A 26,193-nucleotide genomic window follows, 5' to 3' on the forward strand; every position below is an offset into this window, starting at 1 on the left:
CGGCTGATTCTGAGTTCTGCAGGTCGGAGGTGTCACTCCCGCCAGGTCTGACCTGGCGGGAGTAACACCACCAACCTGCAGACGGAAATGGAAACACCGGCTCCGTCATAGACGGAACCAGTGTTTCCATTGTCCCCATCCCCATTGAGTGCTATGGGACTCCATGGGAATGGGGATTTATGGAATTCCGCCTCCGGAATTACTGGGTCACTGGGGTTGTAATGCCCCGGCGATACCGGCAATCACATAGGCGGTAATTCATTGCAAGTGCTGGTTTTTCCGGCTCGGTTACCGCCGGATTTGGAATGAGGCCCAATGACATTTGACATGTGTGAGTGATGGTACATGAATGTGGATACTACACAATCAGTGTGTGCATGCATGCCCCATGTCTCACCAGGTGTTTCATAGGCCTAGGTGGGACTGTGTACTGGTACACTTGATTTGATGGAGTGGCGTGTTGCATTCTGGCACCTGTAGTGCATTGCATGTTTATGTCCAAGTTCTTATTGTTTAGTTGGCATTCGCAATGTGTGGTTTTTCAGTCATTCGAATACTGTTTTGGTTTCTTTATCATGTTCATGCACTCAGTATTGGTATATCATTTACTAATTGGTTTGTCTTTGATTCTTTTTTCTTTGCTATTTGTACCATATTTTTCTTTCCCATATTGGTTGTTTATTTTGTCATAATCTTAATTTTCAATTGTGTCTGTTTTTTACACTTGTTTACTATTTCCACCATTTGGTACTGCCCACATTTCTGTTGGTATTTAACAATGATACATGTAACTTGGATCCCCTCTTTTACTCCTTTTTCCTCGCAATTTTCATTAGTCTGTGTTCATTATACTGCAACCATTTTGGTCTGTTCATTATATCCTATGTGTGATTTTAAACACATCACATTTGGTTTTGTTACTTCATATTCTCTTTGTTATTCCGCCTTGCCTTGATGAAGACCCAAGTCGGGTCGAAACACGTGTTGGAAAAGTTGACTCCAGTTGGATCAATTTGATTTACATGGGCAAATTTGACTCCAGTTGGATGAATTTGATTTACATGATGTACACCTGTGATTAAAACACGGATTATAGCAACTGTAACTGATACTTTCTTGCTCATTATTTTTGACTCATGTGGAAGTGCTTTTCCTTAGAACAATCTGTTTTGTTTACAGTTCAATTGAGTAGGCTGGGGGAACCTACAGTTCCTAAGGTTTTGCAGCATCCACTACACATTTTCAATTTGTACCACCATCTCATACCTTTTACCCGAGCACTCTACTACCAGGTACCCCACTTGCTCTTCTTTCTCTCTTGATCACCTACACGTCCAATAATACCCCAGAATAACTGATAGTGGCAACCCTTTGTAATGCTTCAGGAGGACCAAAGCTAACGGGATGCATGTCAACTAAAGCAGCAATCCACACTAAGATACCTACGGAGTAGTTCATCATAGTAAGTCATAGTCAACTATAGTTAATCATATTTATTCATGAAATCATGGATTCAGAAATGTTCAGTCACTGATATAAGTAGCTTTTTTAATTAAAGGCTAATTGTAAAAACAACAACATCATGGCATAGCATTATTTTTGTAATGTTATTATTACATTGTGCCAATGTTAATAGCTCAACTTGTAATACTTTAACATTTTCAATCAGCTAACAAATATATTGATATTTAATTTTGCCACATCGCTATTATAATTCTTACTATTATTATTCTACTATTGTTATGGACATGTAACTGATTCAGCAATTTGATCTGACACAAAGCAGATGCTATCTCAAAAAGCGTGTTTTCTTTTCACTAAACACTTACAGAGCAGCTCAATGCATTTAAAAAATAAAAATAAAGATGTATTACACCAGCATTAGGGAGGGATACATCTAGGAAACAAGACAATTCAGTTAGATAAACCAGCCAAATTCCAGCAACACATATGTGTCCCGTACCTGACAATCTTACACTTGCTAAATCTAAATAACAGCCCACTATATTGTGTTGGGGCAAAAGTTGCCCGTACAGCGTAAGTGTGGAAATGCATGCACGTATGTGTATCCATCTGGCAATGTCATCCTCGTCGGTTGCCACTCTTGATATTCGTTTTTAGCAGCAGGTGTTGCTTTAAACCGAAACCTAAAAATTAACTATAGCTAACATCTCATACATTCTAGGATGTTTCTATAGTAAGTACCAGTCGTGTTTGCTATGTTTCCTCGATCTGTATTGCCGTCCGTTTGATAAATCACACACAAATATGTTGCCCACTGTACGTGATTCCTGTTGTGTGATTACCTGATTACTTAAATGTATGAATGTCTGGTTTGCAAATGTTGAGCAAGAGCCATAAGAAAACATATATTTAATGAAGAATACACTAATAATGTACAGAGGCTACTTCTTATGAGGCTAACACAGTATTGCTTGTGTTCTTAAAATCAGGTTTGATCTAGAGTTTCTGCTATGCTCTCATTTCTTTCAACTCAACTATCCAATGTTATGTTGTTTTTCTGTGTCTTCAACACTGAAATGTGGAATGATTTCTTAGGCACATTGGACCATCCAATGTCTTAACACCCTACCCTTCGAATATGTTCTCACCACCCAGAGTAGCTTGAAGCACATTGTTAGAGAGTATTAGTAACTGTTGCATGATGTTTCTTGCTTTACAATGGTAATACTACCCAGCAGCTTTTTTAATGCATTGCATGTGATGGATGTGACAGTATTACACCACTCCTTGTGTGATTGTGCCATGTCTTCTTACACAGAAAACCATCATAGGTTTAGCTTTCAATGTGAAGTCTTTTAGTGAGAAACACTGTATTAAAAGAGTTTTGAGCACAGTATGAAAACAAAGGTTTACACATATTCTATGTGTAAACCGTTACAAAACCATATATTTACAGCAATGTTGCAAACCATTTGCAAACCTGAGGTTTATTTGGTGCTTACACATGTTGATGAGCATACATTCCGTTTGCAAAGTGTTTACAAGGATGTAACCCATGAGAAAAGTTTACATTTATACATTTTTTGCATATTTGTAAACCATAGTAAACATGAGATTTTAAAAGTTTGCGACTTTTTTTGTAAACCACGATAGCAAGGTGTAGAACAGTGCAAACTTGATGTGCCATTGGTGTTTACACAACATGTTGAGTAAAGTTAAGTTTGCGAAGGTTATCTGTTGCGTAAACCAGGCAAAGCTAATGTTAACACATTTTTAGAACTTGAAGTGAAAATGGACTTGCAGAACTACATTTTTTTTACATTTGTAAATCAACACGTAAACCAATGTTTTGCAAAATAATTTGCGAAGCATGTAAGCCATTGCAAACATATAGTCGGCATTGGTTATGCATTTTACGAAATTAGTAAACTCTAAATTTGATGCGGTGCAGGGTATTTCATTTCATCTTTTGGTTTTGTAAAAAGGGTTTAAGGGAAAGTATTCCAGATTTTGACTCACATGTAGCTTAAGCATCTCCTGTTGTTCATATCAGTTTGTATTCTCATCGTGTCTTGAGTCCACAGGAAGGTTGAGCATTAAATGGAGGTGTAAAAGCAAGCACCATTTAAGCAGTGAGAAGACGAAGGGGCGGGGGGCACCGAGGAGGGATAAGACATCCACTGTGCAGTCCTCCTGTCTTGTCAGTACTTTTGTTTTTTGACATGTTTTTGTAAGAATACAATAAATGGATTCCTTTAGAATCAACATCGGTTTTGCACCTTCTCAAAACCAGGAGGATGGCCAGTAACAAATACCACCTGCATAGCGTAGTGTGCAGGTGGCATTTTTATAATTTTTTTCACTAGATGGAGAGGAAAATGAAAGAGTAAAAATGAGTTTTCCATGCTTGTCTCTTTACTTCTTCCCTCTGCCTTGTGAGTGTTTAAAATAGCATGCAGGGGGCCTCACGGCACATAAGCACTAACATTGGTGGTCCTTTGTGTGCCGTGGCGCACCAACCATTGGAAAGATTGGGTTTAGCCCCCCCTTCACATTTTGGTTTATTTTATTTCGACCTGGCTGTCCTACAGAGCCATGGCAGGACAAGACAAGACAGAACAGGACATGGACAACAAACAGTGTCTGCGGCTGCACAGTTAACAAAGGCCCAGCAATTACTAATTTAAAGCATTTACATTTTTAGGGAATTAATATTGTGATGGATGTTAGTACTCAAATGTCAGGGAGTGATTGGAAGGGTAGAGGGGTATAGGAGACAGCTCATTCTCAGAGCAGTCCTTAAGTGTGTGGTTTCATTCAGACGTGAAGGAGAGTGATAACTGCTTGTAACATTGAAGCTGCACCAGAACAGTCTCTTTCGAATGTATAAAGATGTTTGATGCATGCATCACACCAGTAAGTTTGCCTCTCCCCCACCGTCTGACATTAGCCCCTCTCCTAAAATGTGAAAGTTTTGCCCCCCAACATTTTAGTCAAGAAACACCCATGTTTATTTAGGTGCAATTAGCATCCCTTATAAAATAACGCTCACTATGCCCCCTTTTAAATAGGGAGGTGCATTAAATGGAGGCGTGAAAGAGCGCGATAATGCTTTAATGCAGCCATTCAACGCTCTGCCCCATTTTGTAGCAGGACAAGATGGTGGAGGGGTACGGAGAGGAGATAAAATCTCTGCCATGCAATATCCGCCAGGCATTCCGCCTCCGTTTTGTCTGCATGTTTTGTTTTATGCCAGCATGACATCTGCATGCATCTGCAAAATAAATGGGTTCCGCATTTTAATTGTTCCTTCTCCTCTCGGCATTGTGACTATTTAAAATAACATGCAGGGGACTCTACAGCACATGTGTGTTAACGTTGTTGGTCCCTAGCATGCAATTTACATTTCATATACAATGTGGCTGTGTGTCTACTAAGAGTCACTTCAACACATAGCCAAATCTATCAAAAGTTGGACATACTTTGCCAGCCTTTCTGCATTCAGATTTCCAGTAGGAAAACCACCACTGCATGTGTTATCTATTCTATAAATGGCTCTGAGGGCTTACGTATCCTTCGTGCTCAAGCGCTGTCATCCTAGAAGTGCTGTGTGTGTGCATTCAATGCCAACACTTCCCCCCCAGGAATACTGACACTCACTAATCTACGGACTGACGTCTGTGAAAAACACCACATGAATAATTCGTCTGAGCTGATTGCCTGCCACCCATTCTAATGTTGTGACCCTGGTGTGCTTTGCTGCTGTCAGTGATCAATCTGTCCTTGCCTTTATTTTATTTTCAGAATGTTCACCTGCAGCAGTGCCTAGAAACAGTGCGAAAGGAATTCATCATATTCAACCGAGAAAAGTAAGTGCATTCATCAAACGTCTGGGTAAGGTGGGGTGACAAGATTGCTTTCAGAGGATGGGGCCTTCTCCCGTCAGCCAGGAGGCCTGATTAACGAAGTGACAGCGGAAGCAGAGAAGCTTTGCATGGAAACGGGGGCCACACGCAATGCCTGCCGCAGACCACTATTGCATTTTCTGTCCCGTGGTCACTGAGGATGCTTGTGTATCCTAGCCCTTAGGAAATTAACAGAATGCTTTAGATTCACCAAATGGCTGTGAGGACGGAAGTAAATGCTATCTATGCTCTCAGGAGAACCCCCTACCTCTAAAGCCTCATGGCTTTGCTTTCTTAACAGAGCAAAGTCAGGCCAAAAGCTAAGGAGCTTCCCCAGGCATGTGTATTACCCATCACATGGGATTTGCATGACTAGATGAAGAAACCGAATTGTAGGTGGTGGCTAAGCAGGTGGGCACCTCATTATAAAAGGCAGATGGTTCCCAAAATGAAATGTGCTTTACTGTCATTATAAAATGTGGTGACAAGTGTGAGTGATTGTGTGAGAGAGCGAATGAGTAAACAAGATGTATATGTATTGTTATGAGACTGGGTATTTGTAGTATACGGCGTAGGCGTATAGTGAGAGATTAGCATTCATGACTGATCAAGTTAGAGATAACAAAGATCAGTGAGTGCTTCACTCATTTACTGGTTTCAACAGGAATCAAGGAAACCGCTAAGGCTCAAATGTGTTCTATCGCCTGTGGTCTGAGGAAAGAGGGCCATCCTTGCAGAGCCGCCCCCGAAATAAGTGTTTTGTTAGTTGATACTTCTGAAGGTTGGAATGCTTGAGCACACGTGACCGTATTTTCAGAGAGGATTTGATGAGGGCTATGCAGAAAAAGGTCGGATTCATTATACTGCCTTTTCTCAATTAATTGGCGTCTACAGGGCCCAGTGCTTTTGACAGTTCTCTTCAGACCAAGAAAAAATAAAGGGTTACTATTCAGTGCTGCACGTCTCCTTGATGGTTCGCCACATTTGTATACATTTTTACTGGACTGGATGAGCCGCACGACACATGTTCTCCTTTCTCTGGATGTATTTCTTCGTGCAGATAATGCTACACCCTTTTCATTTCCCAGCCCCATTATTATGCATGGCGCAGCATGTCTCGAGTGGAGTCGAGACGGTGGTTTCATGGGTAACTTCTCTTTCAATGATTGAGTATGGACCTTGTGGCGCGTGGTACACGTTTCTGCTCACCTTGTGAGAATGTTGGTCATATATGTGCTACGTGAGACACTTGTATGATGCTGGATGAGGCCGATACCCTTCACTATATGTACTTCAGGGTAGGAGGACCCACCTCTCATAGTCTCCCGCCTTCACCGTGGATTTCAAGATTCTAGAATGTATTGTTTACCTGTTTGTTTCACACGGGCTGATGATGGATGTCTATCTTAAACTTGGGGATGGGAAGACATCTTTGATAAGCCCAAGACTGATATCCACTCTATATCCTGGCACGCATGTGGGACAAGGGATTCAGAAGACAGCAGCTTACACCAACTCTGTCTGTCAAGATGTGCACAGGGAAGGGCGGGTCTAATTTGCAGGACTGTGGATCACTACATGAAGGGTAGGTTTGGGAGAAACCACCTGGGGAAAATTAGAATCACCTGCACATCTCTGTGATTTCAGTGTCGCCGCATCACTGAAAATGTTTGTGATTACATCACTGAAAATGGTAGCTTCCCTACTCATGCTGCATACAACTGGAACGCCTTACCTCTGCAAATTAGGCTGATTGACTCTCATGCAGCCTTCCGTAAGGCTATCAAAACTATGCTCTTTGTCTGATATGTCTGTACTAAACCTGCTTTAACTACCACAGCTTTTGTAACTACGTAATCTGTGTCACAATTACGTTGTATAACCCTGTCTAAGAACCTTCCATGGGCAGCATTCATGTAACCCAGAATCAAGCCTTCTTAAGCTCCTCTTATAGCGCCTCGATGCCCAAGGGCTGCAGTGCATGCTACAAATCTAAATAAATAAAATAAATAAATAAATTGGGCTCTTACATTTTCACCCAGGACTTGCCCGGACCCATGCTAGATCTAGACAATTACGTTGATTAGCTCTTTCCTGTTAGAGCCTTCCCCTCAAGTGTGACACCACTTTTATATAAACACCCCTCACCCCACTTTCGTTAAATATTATCTAAGTCTAGTGCCTGATGGGGAAACTGCCCTGGGAAACAGTGCTACATAGATTATGGTTTTAGGGTTTTAAAAAAAAAGTGAATGCTTCAGTACCAAGCGGTATCAGGGCAGATGCCCACAGATCAGTGATACATGCTTTCTATCTCTAACTCTCACTGACCTGTGCTAGAAATAGAAATACATGCTTCTTTTATCACAAGTCAATCAGGTAAAGACAGCCTCTTTAGAGTCCCCCAAATGGCACTTTTCTAGGTGTGCACCCAGGCCATGCAGAGACGTATTTGTACCATATATATTTATCTCCAAGAAGATATTCCTACTCGATCTGCAGCCCAATACTTTTTCAATCCTGTGCCTTAGAGGGGCAGGCTCCTGTTAGAAGTCATGGAGCACACTGTACCAGTACTAGTCAGGTTCCTCGGGTAGTCTGAAGCAAAGAAACGCTACCTGCTTGAGGGACCACATGCAGTAGTATATTCGTATTTGTTGGTACTATGTGAGCACCATCACACCATATTTAAGTATCATTACTGGATACATTGTGCATGTGATTGGGTTTCATAAAGATACAATTACACATGTAAAGAAAGCAAGAATGATTATTTGTTTTTATAATGTTAACTGTAAGATATGTTTTGGTCACTGCATATATGTCATGTGCACATCTGTCAGGAGGAGACCTTGATCTAATGCCCCCTAATTAACAGTACAACTCTACAATTCTTGGAAAGACATAGGTGGTTTTATCAAAACTCAAATTACTTTAAATTAACGGTGTAATCAAATCAACAGTGGTCTCCGGTTTTATGCAGGGGAAGTCACCACAATGTTACACAGCCACAGACATCTTGTCTACAAAAACAAAAATGACCTGCCTGCATTTATTTCACTGTTTCTTACACAAACAACCATTTACATATTCAATAATATGTCTGTATTAAGTTCGAAAGTACAATCGGAAAAAGGAAGGGAACCCTGTCTGTGTTGGCACTGGATTCCAGTTGATGTCACCGGATGAGGAAGCGTCTAGCACAAGCAAATTATGAGTATTACTACTTCGTTGGCGTGTAGTGTTGATTTTATTAGCATGAAGTAGCTACTGTCTTTAGAGCACATGGTCACTTACTGCAGCAGGTATACTTCTTCAGGAATCCAGCGCCAACACAGACAGGGTTCCCTACTTTTTTCCTACATCTCACCACACAGGACTTTTCGAGTGTTGTCCCGCAGGAACCCTGGAACAGGCAGCAGGACACACCGGAACAAAATCAGAGCAGGGATCCATCATTCCATTAATGCTCTTGCTGATACCTACTTTCCGAAATTAAAATAGGTCTGTAATATTTCAAGATTTGCTTACATTGAAACATATTCAAATTACACACGAAGTTACATTTGCAAATGATGCAAACATTTTGCTTTGCCCAATAACACATATACAGGCTAGTTATAGTGGGGGAACTGAACTCAAAGCAGGCGCTGAATCCATTGATGCATGGGCTCTTGTGAATAATGAGAGCCGAGTCTTGTGTGCTGAGTATATTCCAGGTGAATGAATTAGACATTTGCGCCTTACATTCAAGGTGATTTGATTAAATACTCATGCCCTGTATCAATTACCTTATTGATGTATTGGGCAACAGGTTTGGTCACCCATCCAATGGCACTTAGAATTAGTCAGCCGCCTGGGATTTGTGTGAATTGCTTATGTACTTTGGGCAAGAAGTCGATTGTTGGCATGCGTGAGTGATCAGGTTTTAGGAAGGTAAGCTCATTGTCAGTCAGAAGGCCTCGTTTATTACATTTCTACGTTAACTCATTATCTTGTATTCTGATTGTGGTTGTAGGGTCGGATGCCAATGTTTGGATCTGTTTTGATACCATTTTGATATGATGCGACCAGCTTCCATTCCTATGGAATATCCTTTCTAAATAGTTGTATGTATTTATCGCTCGATCCACCCCAGGGCAACTGTCTCAAGTTGTGAGCTCTACTATACATTATATATGTGGAAATATACACAATGAAAGTTAATATGATCGCATGTAAATAATCACTTTCAATACTTATGTCAAAGATCAAGTAAAGCGTATTATTTGTCAGGTAGTAATTTGGGGGAGGTGGAGGGGAGAGTCCTTAGCTATGTGTTATGAAAGGCCAGATGACTGGTGTCCGCCTTGGACACTTATGGAATAATCTGATCTATTGGGAAGCGTGTAGTGCCTCGCTCTTTGGAGTTCTCATCTCGGGACACTTCATAAGTGTCGTCAGCACTGACCATGATTAACTTAAGTGAGACGGCGCAAACAATAAGATGCATGAGATTATATTTGCCAGTTAACGTGGAAACTAGTCACTTGGAGAGTTGAATTGTGCAAGGCATCTCGTTGGCCTCAACTGTGTGTTCCGGCATAGCATACAAGGCTGGTTAAGGCTGTGGGTGCCGGCTCGGCCAACCCTGTTCTTCTGCGGGTCACAATCCATGACATTCTCCCCTCCACCCCTATGTCCCCCGTGATGCTGTGTGTGCCCTCCCTTAAACCCCATGGCCCCAGTGATGCTGTATTTGCCCCTCCCTCGACCCCCATGTCCCCATGATGCTGTATCGGTCCCCCCCTTCACCATCATGTCCCCTGTTATGCTTGTGTGCCCCCATGTCCCCTGTGATGCTGTGTGTACTCCCCATGTCCCCTGTGATGCTGTGTTTGTTCCCCTTCACCCCCTTGTTCCCTGTGATGCTGTGTGTGCCCCCCTTCACCTCCATGTCCCCTGTGATGCTGTATGTGCCCCCTACACCCCATGTCCCCCGTGATGCTGTGTTTGCCCCCTCCACACCCATATCCCCTGTGATGCTGTGTGTGCCCCCATGTCCCCTGGAATGTTGTATGTGCCCCCCCTTCACTCCATGTCCCCTGTGATGCTGGGTTTGCCCCTTCAACCCAATGTCCCCCATGATGCTGTGTTTGCCCCCCTTCACCCCCATGAGTCCCATGATGGGTGTGTGGGCCCCTCCTTTACTCCCATGTCCCCCGCAATGCATGTTGTGCCCTCCTACCCCCCCTCCATTGCTTGAGTTGTCTTGATTCACCAAGGGCTCACCATCAATGTCTTTTGCCAACATTTGGATTGACTTTGAGGCTTCACCCACTCAACTCTCATTTTGGACCCTCCCTGGGTCTCCCACTCAGGTTGGCCCGGAATCATGCTGTGCCCATTGTCTTCCTGAATCCTTGCCTCCATTTATTTTTGTTGTGGTTGTTCCCTTGCAACATTATGTGCCTCACTGACCTTTGCAACTGTTTTCGTTCTCTGCTCTGCTTCTCTACTCTTTTGCACTGTTTTATTATCTGTTCTCTTCTCCTCTCCCTTCCCTCTTCTCTCTCTCTCCTACCCCCTCTTTCTTTTCGATGCACTTACTATATCAGTATGGTCCCTGGACCTATTGTGATAGTAACTTTGTTAGTCTCCTCCCCCCTCCTTACTTGTTACCCCCCATCCAGCACTATCTGAAATGTTGTCAGGCCTGGTACAATAGTCGCTTGTTTTGTTCTTCTCCCCCTTCTCCTCCCCTCTCCCCCACATTTGTGTTACTTCCCGGCTCTATCAGAAACATCGTCAGGCCTAGTAGTGCTAGTCGCCTGTCTGTTTCCCATTTCCTTCCTATTTGTGTTTAGCACTTGCACTCTGAATTGTCGCTAGGCTGACTATGATAGTTATTTTCACATTCTTGTTGTTGATGGCTTGTAAGAATGTTTTGTATTTTCCCTTGTTCCCACCCTTGTTGTGAAGTGCTTTGAAACACATTGTGTATAGGCGCTGTATGAATAAACCGTCAGATCATAACACTTTGGTGTTTCTAAGTGTGTCGTGGCCATTGCAATGTAGTCCAGTCTGTTCAGAATAAGGATGTTGCCACCTTTGTTTGCTTCCTTAATGATGATTCTGGGATTCTTCTTAAGTTTGTTCAGGGATTTTAGTTCCTCTGCATTAAGGTTATTCTGGTTTCTGTTCCTTATCTTTCTGGTGTTGTCCTCCAGGTTGTGCAATACCAGTGTTACAGCTTTATGAAAAATGTCAATGGCCTTGTCATCCGGAAGGTTTGGTGTGAATTTTGATTTTTTTCTCAATTCAAGAATCCGCATGCATTGTTCCTCAGTGTCCAGGTTCTGGAGGATATCTCATTTCGAAAGGCTGCTGCTTGCGACGTCATTTTCCAGGTTGATGAGGAGGTGTGTGTGTTCTAGGTTTATGACACTTTAAAATTAAATTGAAATGTACCAAATTAAGCATATGTTTCCATAACACCGAATCATTGAATTGCTAGACACAAAGAATAGGGGGAAACATAATAAGCACAATACAATCCCATTCCTGACACCTATAATACACCTGCAAGATATTAATAAATATGGCAGGAAACATACTCTCTAAAGGCCTCATCACCCCATGTTGCCCACTGTTGCCATCATCTGCCCATTTCTGGTAATAGGTGGATCACAAACATAGCAACGGTACTGACAGAAAGTGGAGGAAAGCAGGAGTCTACAATGGTCTGTAGATTATCTAGAAATGCTCAACATGACTTCTACAAGGTGATGCTCTCATACCCAATTATCCACAAAAAAATAATAATAATAATTTAGCATTTATATAGTGCTACAAAACCTCGGGTATCTGAGCGCTGCTTATTATTATCCACGGTCAGTGGTGCTCATTCATTGACCTCGGAAGGATGAAAGGCTGAGCTTGGCCCTACTGGGATTCGAACCCCGATAAATGGTCAAATATAAGAAACCTTGCAAATATTTTATTTTTTTGCAAAGCCATCAGTTTGGGCTTTTGCATAGCCAAAGGATGGGCCTTTCCCTGGCATTATAATCTTATGCCCAAGTATTCAGCCCATTGGCCAGATTCTTTTTATCTAATGGCTAGGTAGTGCCACTATTTTCGAAGCATTGTTATGTGCAGTGTCTAAGTGAGTGAGTAAACTAAACTACAAGATGGCCATACTTCTGTTATTAAATGGCAGATTAAACTTTAAAATCCCTGATATTGTTATCATACGATGTATATGTAGGCCGAACGCCTAGGGACCAGCCAACAGTGGCAGACAAGTGTAAAGGGAGAAGAATCGGAAAGAAGTACCAACAAGCAAAGGGAGAGACACTTACATACTCAGAGGTGAGCACTCGCATATTCAGCTCCATGAAAGAGTGACATGAGACATGACGAATAGGCAATGCCATGAAAAAAGAGCATGCGCTAAAAGCACATGAGCATAGGGTGTATCAACATTGATAAGAATTGCACGACGAAATATGTATTCCTCCACACTTGTCATCCATCCACAATGCATCATAAACCTTGCCATATGCCATTAGTTTTGGTTCATGAAGGTGACACTTTCTAAAGTGTCACTTATACGCCAAAATGAAAGCTCATCACATTCTATAGATTCTACCGCATAACATGTCAGGCCAGGTGTTTGAAGTATATATGCAGCTATGTATTCCATTTCAATCCGGAATCGAATGTTTCCTCCTAAACACCTTCATATACAGGAGGTCATATACAGGTCTTAGGGAGATGTATCCTCATTGTTTATTTATTCATTAATTCATTTTGACATTTATAAAGCACACTAAGCCAGAGGGAATCAAGGCGCTGGATACAGAGAAAACATTACATAAAAGGCAATTCAGTAGTTGCGCATTTGGTGCATTGCAGGAAAGCTTGTGGAGGATATTTGGCCAGCAAGCTGGTCTGTCGGCCATGTCTCATTTCTTGATCTTGTGAGAAGAGACTCGTTTTTAATTGCTTGCGGAAGATCCAGTATGAGCTTTCTGATCTTAAGGTAGGTGGGAGAGCGTTCCATTCGCTGCAATTACCGGGTGGCTAGGACCTCCTGATCTGTGAAGGGGCTGTATCCTACTTGTGAGTCCACTTAGTAACATATGTCACATAGGAGGGGTTTGAATAAAGATCCATAAAATATGGTTCACTATGACAAATATACATTAAGTGCACTAATTCATTTAACAAAATGAAAATGCAGTAAAAGAGTTCCTTAGACACAAAAGTAAAACACTATTTTATGTTACAAGCCTTGTTTGATGAAAAATTATAACATGAATAAAGCAAGTGGTACATTTTTGTTAATATGTTATGTTATATTTTGTTCTGTTAGTGCGGCCACTTGGTGTTGAGGCAGCCCAATACCTACAGTTTCAGAGTGATGCTAAAACACTGTTGGGGGTTTTCACAGGTTGGTCAGGGAGATGAGGAGCGGGAAAGATGAATGTTGGAGTGTACGTTCCTCAAAATGCCCCATGAAGCTGTGCATACCATTCCTTGGCCTAAAGGAGATGCTGTGGCAGCTCCAAGATGAAGAGAAGAATGGTGGCATTAAAGAATGGGGGCTTGAGGTGGTGGAAACGGGAAGGAAGATGGCCATTCAAAACACTGCAGTCTAGAATTTGAAATATCTCTGGCTCCTAGGTCCTGATCTCTTTCACAACACATTGTAAATCTGTTCACACAAGACATTAGGGTGGATGGTTCCATTGCAAAGCAGAACTATTTCTCACTCCAGAGACAAGGAATGTTACGTCTGGCAACATTAGTTGTTGGTTTATGGCTGAACCTATGGAAGGAGGGTCTGCAACATTCGAGGATCAGGGAGTGTCCCGACTAAATCTTCACTTAAATTTGTATACATTTGCATAATTCCTTGTGAATTCTAGGTAGAGTGACGAATGTGAATTTGCATAGTTATGAAGCTAGTTCCAAAAACTATGAAATTACATATATTTTAGACATGTGGCCAAATTTTGATTGGCTGGCCATGTTCGACTCTTTCCTTAAATGTCTTAAAACTAATACTATTTCTCCAAATTTCTGGCAATATTATAGAAAGTTAAACTATTTATTTTTGTATGTGGATTGAATTAGCACGAGAAATGTGTTACACATTGAGAGTTTGGCATTCACATGACATTTTGGACAGACCCCAGGCCAGACGACTGCTATTTATGTGACTTACCTCTGCCTCTAACATGTGAGGTGATCAGGTTTAGGTGCTACTCCTGTGCCACCCAAGCCATGGCTAGCATATGAGAGCAACCCCAGCTCGTCGGAGGATGCACATTGCATTTATTTATTCATTTTCATTTTTGATTAGTGCTGGCCCTAGTCAGAGGCTCTCGAGTGCCTTACATGGTTCAAATATTGAAAAGGTAGGAGTTGATAAAAGAAGTTGCAAAATGTTTTCAGGAAAGAATAGGAAGATTAGGATAGACAAGTGATAGCAGTGGAGGGCAGGGTTATTTGGGGTGAAACAGATTTGTTTTGAGGCTCTTTATTAATGTGGCAATGGAGAATGCTGCGTGTATGTAGAGAGGTAGGGTGTTACATACGCTGGGTGCCTTGTGGGTAAATGCTTGTTTTTGTGTGCATGTGGGTTTGCATAGCGAAATCTGTAGAAGGTGTTCACTTGCTTGTCTGGTGTTGGCATGGGGGATGGATGTGAGTTTGACTTTTGAGGCAGATGACTTTGAATACAATGCAGATTCCTTTGAAGGCAATTGACTGGGGTATGGGGATCCCATGGAGCTGGGCAAGAGTGAGGGTGATGCGTAAATATTTAAGTAGGTGGAGAATGAGTCTGGCTGCTGCATTTTGCATGGCTTGCATGGGGACATAGGTGTTGATGGGGAGTCCAGTGTGGAGACCTTTTCCAAAGTACAGCTTAGAGAGAACCAGTGCTTAGACTGTGGTGTGGAAGACGTCAGGAGGAAGGATATGTGTTATTTTGCATAGGAGGTGTAGTTGTAGATTGCATGTTTTGATGGCAGTGGCTATGTGGTGTGCGAAGGAAAGGTGGGGGTTGATCATGAAGCCAAGGGATTTAACAGGTGTGGAGAGGGAAATGTGTGGGTTGTCTGTGGCAAGGTATTGGATCCAGGGGATGAGGTTGGGTTTGTGCTTTGGCAGACAGACGATGAGGTATTCTGTTTTGGAAGGGTTGAGTTTGAGGTAGTGAGTGGCCATGCAGTTGGTGATGGTGGAGAGACAGGTTTTACGGGTGTGGATATGTGAAGGTATTACATTTGGAAGTATATATGTCTGTTATCTGCATATTAGTGGACATGTGCATTGTGTTTGCTAAGGGTCTGTCCAAAGAATTCAACATATAGGTTTAAAAGGTGTGGAGATAGGAAGGAACCCTGGAGTGCCTGGGGCTTTGTCTGTGCTGTGGATGTGATTGGCTGGAGTGTTACACAAATTGGCCTATCAGAAGGCCTGAAAGCTTGGCCGTCCCCCATCCCAAGGCCAAATCCTAAGGCCCCTGTCAGCTCCCTGTCTGTTTCAGGTAAGCTTCCCTCTGGTCACCTGTGATGCTGTGTGTGCCGCCCATTCTGCCCTGGTTACCTGTGATTATGTGTGTGTCCCCACCCCCTGATCACCTGTGATGCTGTGTGTGCACCCACGGCCCCATGTCACCTGTGATGCTGAGTGAGCCCCCCCGGTCGCCTGTGATGCTTTTTGTGCCCCCACCCCCCCTGGTCGCCTGTGATGCTATGTGTGCCCCCCACCACCCTGGTCACCTGTGATGCTGTGCTTGCCCTCCACCCCTCCCCTGGTTGCCTGTGATGCTGTGTGTGCCCACCAACTGCCCCTTTCTTGACCTAGATGTCCTCCTCCTTCCCCCTCCCCTCATCCCATTCCTCCAAGCCCGATAGTGCCCCATAACAATTTATTTTCACATGCATGCTGCTGCTGCCCTTCAACATGGGATAGACACCATGTATTTGCTCATGGTTTGACTCTCGCATCTGTGTGCTATTGCCGCCCTGCAACATGGGGTAGGCGCCAGTATTTGCTCATTGTTTGACTTTAGCATCTGTGTGCTGCTGCCAACCTACAACATGGGGTAGGCAACATTTATTTACCCACTGATTTGACGCTCACATCTGCGTGCTGCTGCAGCCCTGCAACATGGGGCAGGCACCATGTATTTGCTCATTGCTGGACTTTTTCACATTTGAGTGCTGCTGCTGCCCTGCAACATGGGGTAGGCACCATGTATTTGCCCACAGATCTGAGTCTCACATTTGTGCGCTGCTGCCACCCTGCAACATAGGGTCAGGCTCTATGGATGTGATTACCATGTACTTCTCTTTAGCACTTTGCGTATGATGTATTTAGCTTGCACGTTCCACGATGTTGTAATTCACCTCTTATGCTTCCTTTTCTGTAATCTGAAGCACTGAAACCAATCTTTTAAGTTGAAGTGCATAGATACCTCAGGGTTATGTGTGCTATATAAATGAATTAATACATGAATACATAAATAGCTTTGGAAAGCAATTTATGTATTCATGTATTAATGGAATATTTGAACTCTTGTGAAATGGAACCCTGATATTTTGTGAACTGTTTTGAACTTATGGAAGAGGAAGCTGATTACAAGTCAATACCTGGAAGAAGCTCTGAACTTTATTTCAAACACTATTTCTTTAGATGCTGACATCCTTACACATTATATACAGTTAGGTGTAAGGGCAGGTATAGGATTTGGACACTGACTTATTTGATTTGGACATTCTGACACAGACTATTCTTAGTTTTCTTTAGGTGGGGAAATCCCACCTTAACATAGGGCAAGTTAGGCCTTACTCCATAAAACCTTTGAGTATTGGAATATGTTGACTGTGTCTACTTCATGATGCCTTCAGAGAGACCTAAGGGTAATTGTCATGGCACTGTTCATAGACCTCCCAGTCATATCTAGGAGAAAGTGAGAAAATTAAATGATGGTGATAATAGAAACATGAAAGAAGTCGACACTGAAGAAGTCAATGAGATGGGGAGAAAAGCAGAGTGTTTGATGAGAGAAATACAAAGATAATCTGAATTGTAAAAGAAACTCGCAATAGGGGACCAGCACCTAAGTGCAGAGTGGAATATCTGTCAAAATACAAAGATATAATTCTATGAATGGATGAGAAAAGAAGATAATTTAAAGGGAAAGAACTACAGAGACTGGGTATCACTACCCTGAGGAAGGGGATAACAACCCCATATGAGGTAAAGGAATAGAGGGAACACAAGTGTGAATCTTCCATCAAGAAAGAGCAAAGTGGTTGTTCAAGGTTCATGAAACCAATCTCTTAGAAGGGACAACAATATCACACATTTCAAAAGGAGTTATATGAACTGATCAAAGAAGTCACAATACACTATTTAAAAAAATCATATTAAGAAGAATCAAGAAGAAGAAACTTGCAAGAAGCAAGCTCATGGGAAAGTGAGTAATTCTCCAATCTTTGGTTGTTAAAATAGTGGTAGGGTTAGTTTGAACTGTGGACGTTTATCTTTCCGAAATTCACATATGACAGACAAGCACCTTAGTTAAGTAGGTAGGGGGTGCCACACAGAGATAGGGAAAGTTAGGCATTATTCTTATTGCTTAAGAACCCAGCCTTACAATGTTCCCAAAGAGTCAGTGGTGTTCTTCTGACCCGCCACAATTCCGTTAGCCAAAACACCAACGGTTTCAATATGTTTTTATATTTAATCTTGGTAATGCCTAATTCCAAGGCAACAGGAGCAAAAGGTGCACTAAATGGTAGGCGCATTAAGCGTTTTGAACTGAATAACCTCAGTCCTTTAAGATGAGTAGCAATTACCCTGGAGATGGATGGGGTTGCAAACTTTATTCATACATCAATAACCAAACGACTCAGTTAGTTGGTAAAAAGGATAACTGTTTTCTTTGAAATTATCTAAAACAGGGAGCATAAGGAACATCAACGAATTTGCTCGATCAACGAGATTCCTAAACAACTGAGTTTATACATCAAAAACTCATCATCGTTCACGTTGACCTGCGTCACTACCAACGTCAGCCACTGTAATAGGCTTTTAGTGAGCTTCTAAATATATGATCTATAGTAGTATGGGAGAGTGAGTGAAAGTGATAGACTTCTTAACAGCAGGTGGGGCAACTAAGCCCTTCCCTCAAAATGGCCGCTATGAACGTCACTAAATACACGACGTTCCATTGGTTACACAAACTATAGGACCCTTAATTACACGGCCCCCTTCAATTAGTTGGCACTCTGACGTTTGTCAGTACTTTTCCACCTATGTCTAGCAGCATGCAGATTGGGCTTCCAGGTGCTGGTGAGTTTGTCTTAACCTCAGCTTCCCACCAATTAGCATATCAATCCATCATCACCTCAGTGGTCAGCATAGTCAATTAGGCTTTGAAGCTCGGCCTTGAGTTTGTTCTGTGCTGTGGAGAATCAGGGGAATGAAGGCACGCTCTGCCCTCATGTGTAGGTGTGAGCATCTTGCTCTTCCAACTTCATCCTTCCACATGACTGAAGACCATGATTTCAAGCTTTTATTGTCTTTAAAATACAATTTTTTAATAGACCTCTGATGTCTCCTTTGTTTGTGTCTTTGAACAGGAGTTTTTTTCTTTCTCATGATTTGTATCCAATGCTAGTTAGCTTCCTCCTGATAAGACCTTGGCTTCTTGGTTTGGCTTCATGGCTCATCCAGACTCGTCTTTTCGAGATTCACTTTTAATTCATGTGTTTCCTTACTGCGACACACTGAGAAGATGCCTTTCTTTTTTAGTCCAATTCTGCTAAACATGTAACATGTAGTGGAAACATCCATCCTGTACTCTTTATGCATATATGTATATATTGGCGCATGCGATCTATTCATTATAAAGATAGCCTCAAGAATGCTTTGTCTGCTTGCATTTCTTTTGCGTGTGTACATGTGTAACTGATTTGATATCTTAATCCATTTTATGGCATAAGCTTCTTCACCTTGATCCCAAAATGTCACTTATCCTTGATACTTTCTTGATGACTTATAGAATATCCGCATTCTCTAGTCTCTGCATCATTTCTAGCATGTCAGCTCACCTCTGCATGACATCACCATTAATCTTGATCATTCATTTGCTCTGCTTCTTCCTCGATTTCATTCAAACGGCCATCATATTTTCTTGTATGCAGATATGGTTTTCTCAATGGGAACCTTGCCTCCGGGATTCTCCTAGATATCAGTATTTTCAATGGTACCACACGATTTTCAAATCCGGGTTCCCAACATAAAGGCAATATGGGTGAGGTAGTTGAGGTGGGGGTACTTGGCTCCTCCTCTATAGGTTTAATAATGTATTCTCTGTCACTGGTATTTTTTAGCATTGCATTGCCCCATAGATATGTCCCAAACATGATAGCTTGGATTGCTTGGGCTTTGTAGACGTATGAGATTGATTTGCCCCCAAAATGGGACAAGAAGCCTGCAACAGCACCACCACACTTAGCAGCAGTTAAACTGCTCTTGTTCATCTGGGTAGTCCACTTCAGATTACTAGAAATAGTGACTACCAAGTAATTAAAGGCCAGTACAGAGATGTGGTGGGGCGTGGCGGCTATGACCCGTGAGTTGGCATATCATAACTTTTGTTTTTAATATGTTAATAATTAAGCCCTTGTCCCTGCATATAGGCAACAATAAACAGCGAGTTGCTGATGTAGGCCAGATGGTGTTTTAGATAAAAGTACAGCATCATCCACAAACAACAACAAACTCCACTTATTTTTCCTTAGTGACGGGCATCTGTCACTCAGCTGTTAGTAGTAATGGCAATGTGTTGTGTCTTGACTGTCCTGTAGGCAGAAGAGTCCTCTGTCCACAAGTGCCGCACAGAGAGAGTCCAAATCACTCTCTGTGCAACCCTTGAGGCCACAGGTGAGAGATGTACTTCCGGAACCAGGAACCTCTGGAGACCCCAAGCCACTGCAAAGAAAGCACTGGTTAAGTACCAAGCCAAAAACAGCACTCACAAACCAGACAGTAGTATAAGTGGAACAGGCTTACCAGAAAAGGGCACCGATGACGCTGCTGACCCTTTAGGAGGGGTTCCAGGACTCACTAGGGCGGCGTTCCCCAATAAGATGTAACGAGCCCCTGAGGCCAGTTAGTGGTGTGATGGCCGAGCCCACCTGATCCAAGGATCCAGATAAAGGTAAACGGAAACCGGAATGAAGTGCCAAGGAAAAACCAAAAGAAGTCCAATAAACAGTCAGTGGTTCGTAACAAGAATTATCTAAGAAGTCAGAAGCAAGGGAGATCCAAGGCAGTCCTTAATCCAATCCGCGGTCAATTTCCAGGTGGATCCAAATGGGAGTATCCAAGGCGCCGAACAGTGTTGAAGCGAACAGCTGTGAAGCATCGAGTGTTCGGATAAAGCTGCTTAAATACTGTTGCTACGAACTACTTCCTCCGCATCACGTGAACATGCTGCAGAGATACGTGAGCGAGAACCGCCGGTCACGTGATGTGGAAGCAAAGTGTAGCACCGGTCTCTCAGATGCCAAGGAACACGCCAATGGAGCGGGCGTATTCGCGAGTGTGTGGCATGCCGAAACACCCGCGCTGGAACATGGGAAACCGGAGGAAGCACACGTGAGTCCCGGAACTGGGCAAGGGGATGGGGTGTGGGATGTTTTTACCCATGCATCCAAGCCCTACCATAAAACTGTGCAGTACTGGCATGGAAAACATAATGATGGCCAGAACTCCCCAGAGAGTGCACAGGGAAAACATGAAGAATAGGCTGCCACCCATTTTTGCCTATGTTGTGAGCACAGGAGGGCACCGCCTAAAACCACCATTGGGCTACACACACAGTAGCCTGAAACCATTGGGAATGGCAATGCTGATTGCCAAAAGCAACCCAGAACTGTGGGGAATTCATTTTTTAATGTCAAAAATGGATGCAGTACCGGTGCTCACCACTATAAGAAAGCCGGCATTTTAAAACCACCAGACTTTTGTGTAAAACTGAACAAATGAACCGAAACCAGGCCAAGGAAAGACTTGCTAAGAGGTGGATACAATGTAAAACTATATTCTGAAATGACTTGAAGGAAGTAATTATTTAATGTATATATAAAAAATAGCTGCATGTAAGTTGGATTTGAATGTAGAAAACTGGGAACTAAAGTGACATTTAGCTGAATTCTGCATGGCAACTACCCCCGACAGGAGTTGAACTGGCTCAACAACTCTTCCCAGGCATGGCTGCATCCTGCTGGCCCCACCAAAAGGAGATCACATGGCCCTGTTGATTGAAAGGGGAGTGGCCCCTGGGGACTACAGGGAACTGAACAATGGGCCTTCTTTGGCTCAGGCAAATGTTATATTGGGGGGGCCGTAAAGTGGCTTCCTCTTGGGAGAAACTGGGAGGGGCAGTGCCTCTGCTAGGAGCTGAGCTTGGGGGAAGTGGATAAACCAGTTATTCCACCCTGTGATGTGGGAAGCCACACCCCTTTTTGACCAGGGCATAATTTTAAAAAGATAGATAACTCATAGTGCGGACTGGTCAAAATTATATAAATAATATCATTATTCTTGGGATTTTTCCGTGCACATTTTAAGAGGTGTTAGGACCCTGTGGTATGTTCCTGGGGATAGTAGAGGAAAAAATGTTGTTACACCAAATGTCTGCATGTTAAAAATCTGACGCTTTATCATCTGTAACCCATATCCCTGGTGCACATTTGTGTAAAATCTGGAAAGGTTTAGAGGTCGTTATCTAGATGAAAAGGGGAGAATTCTGTCATCAGTGGACACGACATCGTACAAAGACAGGGATCGGATGGTTTGGTGCTACAGAAAATATGTTAACTGGACCTATAATATGAGAAAAATGGTACATAGATAAATATGTATTTGGATCAGAAATAGATTTGTGTGCAATTTGACAAGGGGAGGTTCCTCTGACCATAAAACATACAGCATCACTCTGACACTCCATTTCGTCCCCCCAATCAAGGGAGGGAGGAAAGCTTGGCCAATGATAAGTGAGAGGGGCAGGCTTAGCTAGGCCCAGGCACACACCCATTTTCAAAACACATAAAAAGGGCCACTGAAACCCAGGTAGGACATTCACTTTCCACTTTCTTGCGGGACGCTTTGCCGGGAGACTCCAGACTTCAAATCCATCAACCTCCAGAGACCAGAGATCCAGAGAGACCAGAGATCTAGAGAGACCAGAGATCCAGAGAGACCAGAACTGCGCAGTGCTGTGAGCAGAACCAGTGCTTGACAGACCCAGAGAGCAGAGCTGACCCAGATAGCCGGGACTTCAGAACCACCCGCCGGAAGTCCTGTCCAACCTGACCAGACCTTGACGGCTTATTTCAAAAATATAGTGTGAGTACTCACTGTGCCAAAACCAATCTCTTAGTTTAAAATAATCTAATCCAAACTATTTTAGCCTATTAGAACTGCCTCCTAGAATCGTGTCATTCTGTCATCTTTAAAACTGAGAACTGTCATCTGTCATTCTGAGCTTTTAAATTTCAAATCCGAAAAACTACCTTCACGATATCGGCCGTATCTCCGGAACCGTTTGTGCTACGAGAGAAATTTTATCTTAAAGCTAAGATTCTAAGCTTTCCAACGAGCCTAGAACTGACTTCCTACTCCTTATAGTGCCTCCGTAATTACGCTCGACGCGCGCGAGTACATTTGCCGCGATTAGACATTTTGCACAATTTCAGCCACGTGTAAAAATCAGCAGCTTCTTGCTTTCCTCTGCTAAAATTCGTTTTAACCTGCTGGTTACACATAGAGCATTGCTAAAGTGAGCCTGAACTAATATAAACTAGATATCACCCACCCTGAACCTCTAGAGGGAATTAAAAGCATTTTTAGCACATTTCTCACTTCATTGTCATCACATTCAAAGCATTTTTGGCCTGTGTTTCAAACCTCTACCTGTTTTCCTCTAAGCTTGCTGGGGGGAACTGCATTTCGTATTGCATTTTGTTGGGATTCTTGAAGACTGTGTGCGCTCCTTCCATTTCTTACATTGCATAGGGGAGGGAGTGAATTGTCAAGGAAAAGTGATTACATTGTCTTTTGTTGAAGCCATATCAAGTTATTTTCTGTACTGCATTTCATTCATCATTGCGTTTCCTTGAACCATATAAATCATTCTTTCCCACCTTATTCTTCTGTTCCTATTCATAAGTTACCTCTTGCTGATTACTGCTCATATTCACAAGTGTAATATCCATTATCAATTTATTTATAGAACTGTGACATATATATATATATTGTTAACATTTTCAAATACACCTTTTAATTTGCAAAACAAACCTACTTCTTGGCTCAGTGGGGTCAGGGGGATTCTAAGAGGGGGGTGTTATACAAGGGTTGTCATCCAGAGTACTGAACTGGACATAAAAATACATCAATAAGGGTTTTCCTCAGCATCCCAGACTAGGCATTGACTTAGCTGTAGTGTTGATTGAATATCGCTTACAAAGTGGGGGTTCGGAGCCAGGATATTCTGGGTTAGGTTTACCACTTGTGCAGATTAATACAGTGTGCCAACTGACCAGATACACATATCCGGTTAGATCACTACTCTGTTTTACACTGTGAAAGCACCCCTCAAAGGAACGCTCTAAGGAAACGGTCTGTTTTGCAAAATAAAATACTAACTGTTGTAAGTCAGGAGGGAGATCAATCTCCAGCATGACGACCGTGGTAGATATGAAAATAGCGAGGGAGCACCTCTTACATAAGCTATTTGTGAGAGGGGAGTGGACTCATCAGGACCAGGCGGTCTGGTTGCAGGCAATCGCGCAACAGGTCACTGAAACAGGATCAGATATATGGAGAGATCAGGATCCCCTACATGTGGCCATGAGCGAACTATATATGGCCCCTAAGGCAAAAGATGAACACAATAAGATTGCCAGGATAGCGGCATATTTGTATCTATATACGGAAGTCATGTAGGACAAATGTGCTGAAGGCCAAGATCTGGCAAATAGGCAACAGATGGCGTTAGAAAAGGCCCAATCTGACCTGGTCTCTTCTGAGCAGAGGCTGCACGGGAGCCAGGAGTCAGAAAATGACAGCAGACAGTACATCACTAAAATAAAGGAGGATATGGATAGGCTGCAACAGGAAAAGGCTGTCATGATCTCTGCTTCCAAAAGGTCAGGGTTTTCCCAACTCCCTTGGAAGCAGATCCATAACCCAGGTTCCGAGTGCCAACCAGTCCCAATTGGGACCTTTTGGACCCAGTCCTGGCGCCAGTGGCACCAGGCTCATAAATATGCCCAGTCCCAGCGCTGGAAGCGCCGGGCTCATAATGCTTGGGTGGACTTACCTGCAGCAGACCATGCTGCTTACTTGCCTGCCAGTTGAGCCTCTGATCCTCTTCTGTTTGGAACTACTTTTCCTGTTGGGTGGGGCAGGAGCCACTCCCTAGATTCAGAATACTTGAACTCTTCTGGAAAGCAGGAACTCTTTTCTTACCTAGGCGTGGCTGTGGAAGGAGACACCTAAGCACTACAGGAGGCTATTTAAACCACACCCGATGGATGAATCTTGCTTTGCGTTATTCTGCATCCTCTGCAGCAGAACGCTCATCGTGTCTTCTGCATCTGATCCTGGGCCTAAGGAAAAAGGCTTACCATCCTGAATCCAGTCTTCAGCAACACCTATAAAGACAAGAAAGAACAGGTTGGCATTACGGTCTTCAGTGACAGCTCTTCACTTACCTGGTCCATCGGCTGTCACCAACGCCTCGCGCTGCATTTCGGCATCTGAAAGACAAAAGCTTACCAACTCTTCGCATGCTCCGGAGGCCTTCGGCGCTGCATCCCGCATCTGAAAGACAAAACAAGGTGCGTTTAAAGACATTGGGGAACTTTAATACTCACGTGCCATTACTCCTTTCCACATCTAACCCAGTGGGTATTCCGGCACCCTGCAGCCGCTCCGAACTTTTACCTGCAAAATAAAAAGACAGTTAGAGCGCATCGTGAAGCAGGCAACAAGCGCTTACTTACGTGCTTCCAGGCGCTTCTATTCATCACACGGGCTCCATCTTCAACTCACCTCAGCCCGTCATCCGCCATCGCCGGAAGCCTGCAAAACAAGAAACATCATTACTAAAGACTTTAAAGACATTAGAATTACTCGAAACTTACCGTTCGTGCAGTAAACGACAGACAGCAGTCCTCTGAAGTCAAGAGGCCTGCTCCCCTTATCCAGTGAAGAAACTGGTTACAGCACCCTGCCCCGAGGCAGATGGAGAGCACGGCGTTCACTTACCTAAGGTGAGAGCGTTAACCTTTGGGGTTCTACAGGAGAAGAGAAAGGGAAGAAGAGAGAGACATTCAATAACCCAGTTCCTTAATCCCATATTTTCTATCTGCAGACATCTTACCCTTCAAGTCAGACATACAGTGCACAGAGGTCCAGCCCAAAGAGCCAGCCGTGTGTTACACATCACCTTTGCAGATACGGTATACGCCCAGTCAAGACCGGCGCCTCTACGGGAATCAGGTGAGCGTTACAGAACGCAAAGCCTACCACAAAACTCCCGTCCAGGCGCTATGGAAACCTCAGATACCGACCAGCTAGCCCAGTTACTTGGGGAACTAAGGGCAGAAGTGCATGCAGCCCATCAGGAAACGAACGCTCTAAGAAGGGAACTGATTATTTCCAAGGAGCGAACAGATGATCTCGCTAGACAATTGCTACAGTCACAAGCCGGACAGACCCCGTTACCCGCATCTGGGGGAAA

At 43.2% G+C, this 26,193-nt stretch overlaps 1 protein-coding gene across 1 annotated transcript in view; it reads left to right on the top strand.

The window, feature by feature from the left end:
* The window catches only part of STK32B (serine/threonine kinase 32B), a 2,582,157-nt gene that overhangs the window by 2,206,469 nt on the left and 349,495 nt on the right, over positions 1-26,193 (top strand). Inside the window, exon 11 of the mRNA XM_069631970.1 lies at positions 5,269-5,333. Within this exon, the coding sequence (XP_069488071.1) occupies positions 5,269-5,333 (65 nt within the window). The remainder of the gene's footprint in view (positions 1-5,268; positions 5,334-26,193) is intronic.

Source organism: Ambystoma mexicanum, chromosome 6q (genome assembly GCF_040938575.1).
Source record: "Ambystoma mexicanum isolate Mex_15411 chromosome 6q, UKY_AmexF1_1, whole genome shotgun sequence".
Classification (NCBI taxonomy): Eukaryota; Metazoa; Chordata; class Amphibia; order Caudata; family Ambystomatidae; genus Ambystoma; species Ambystoma mexicanum.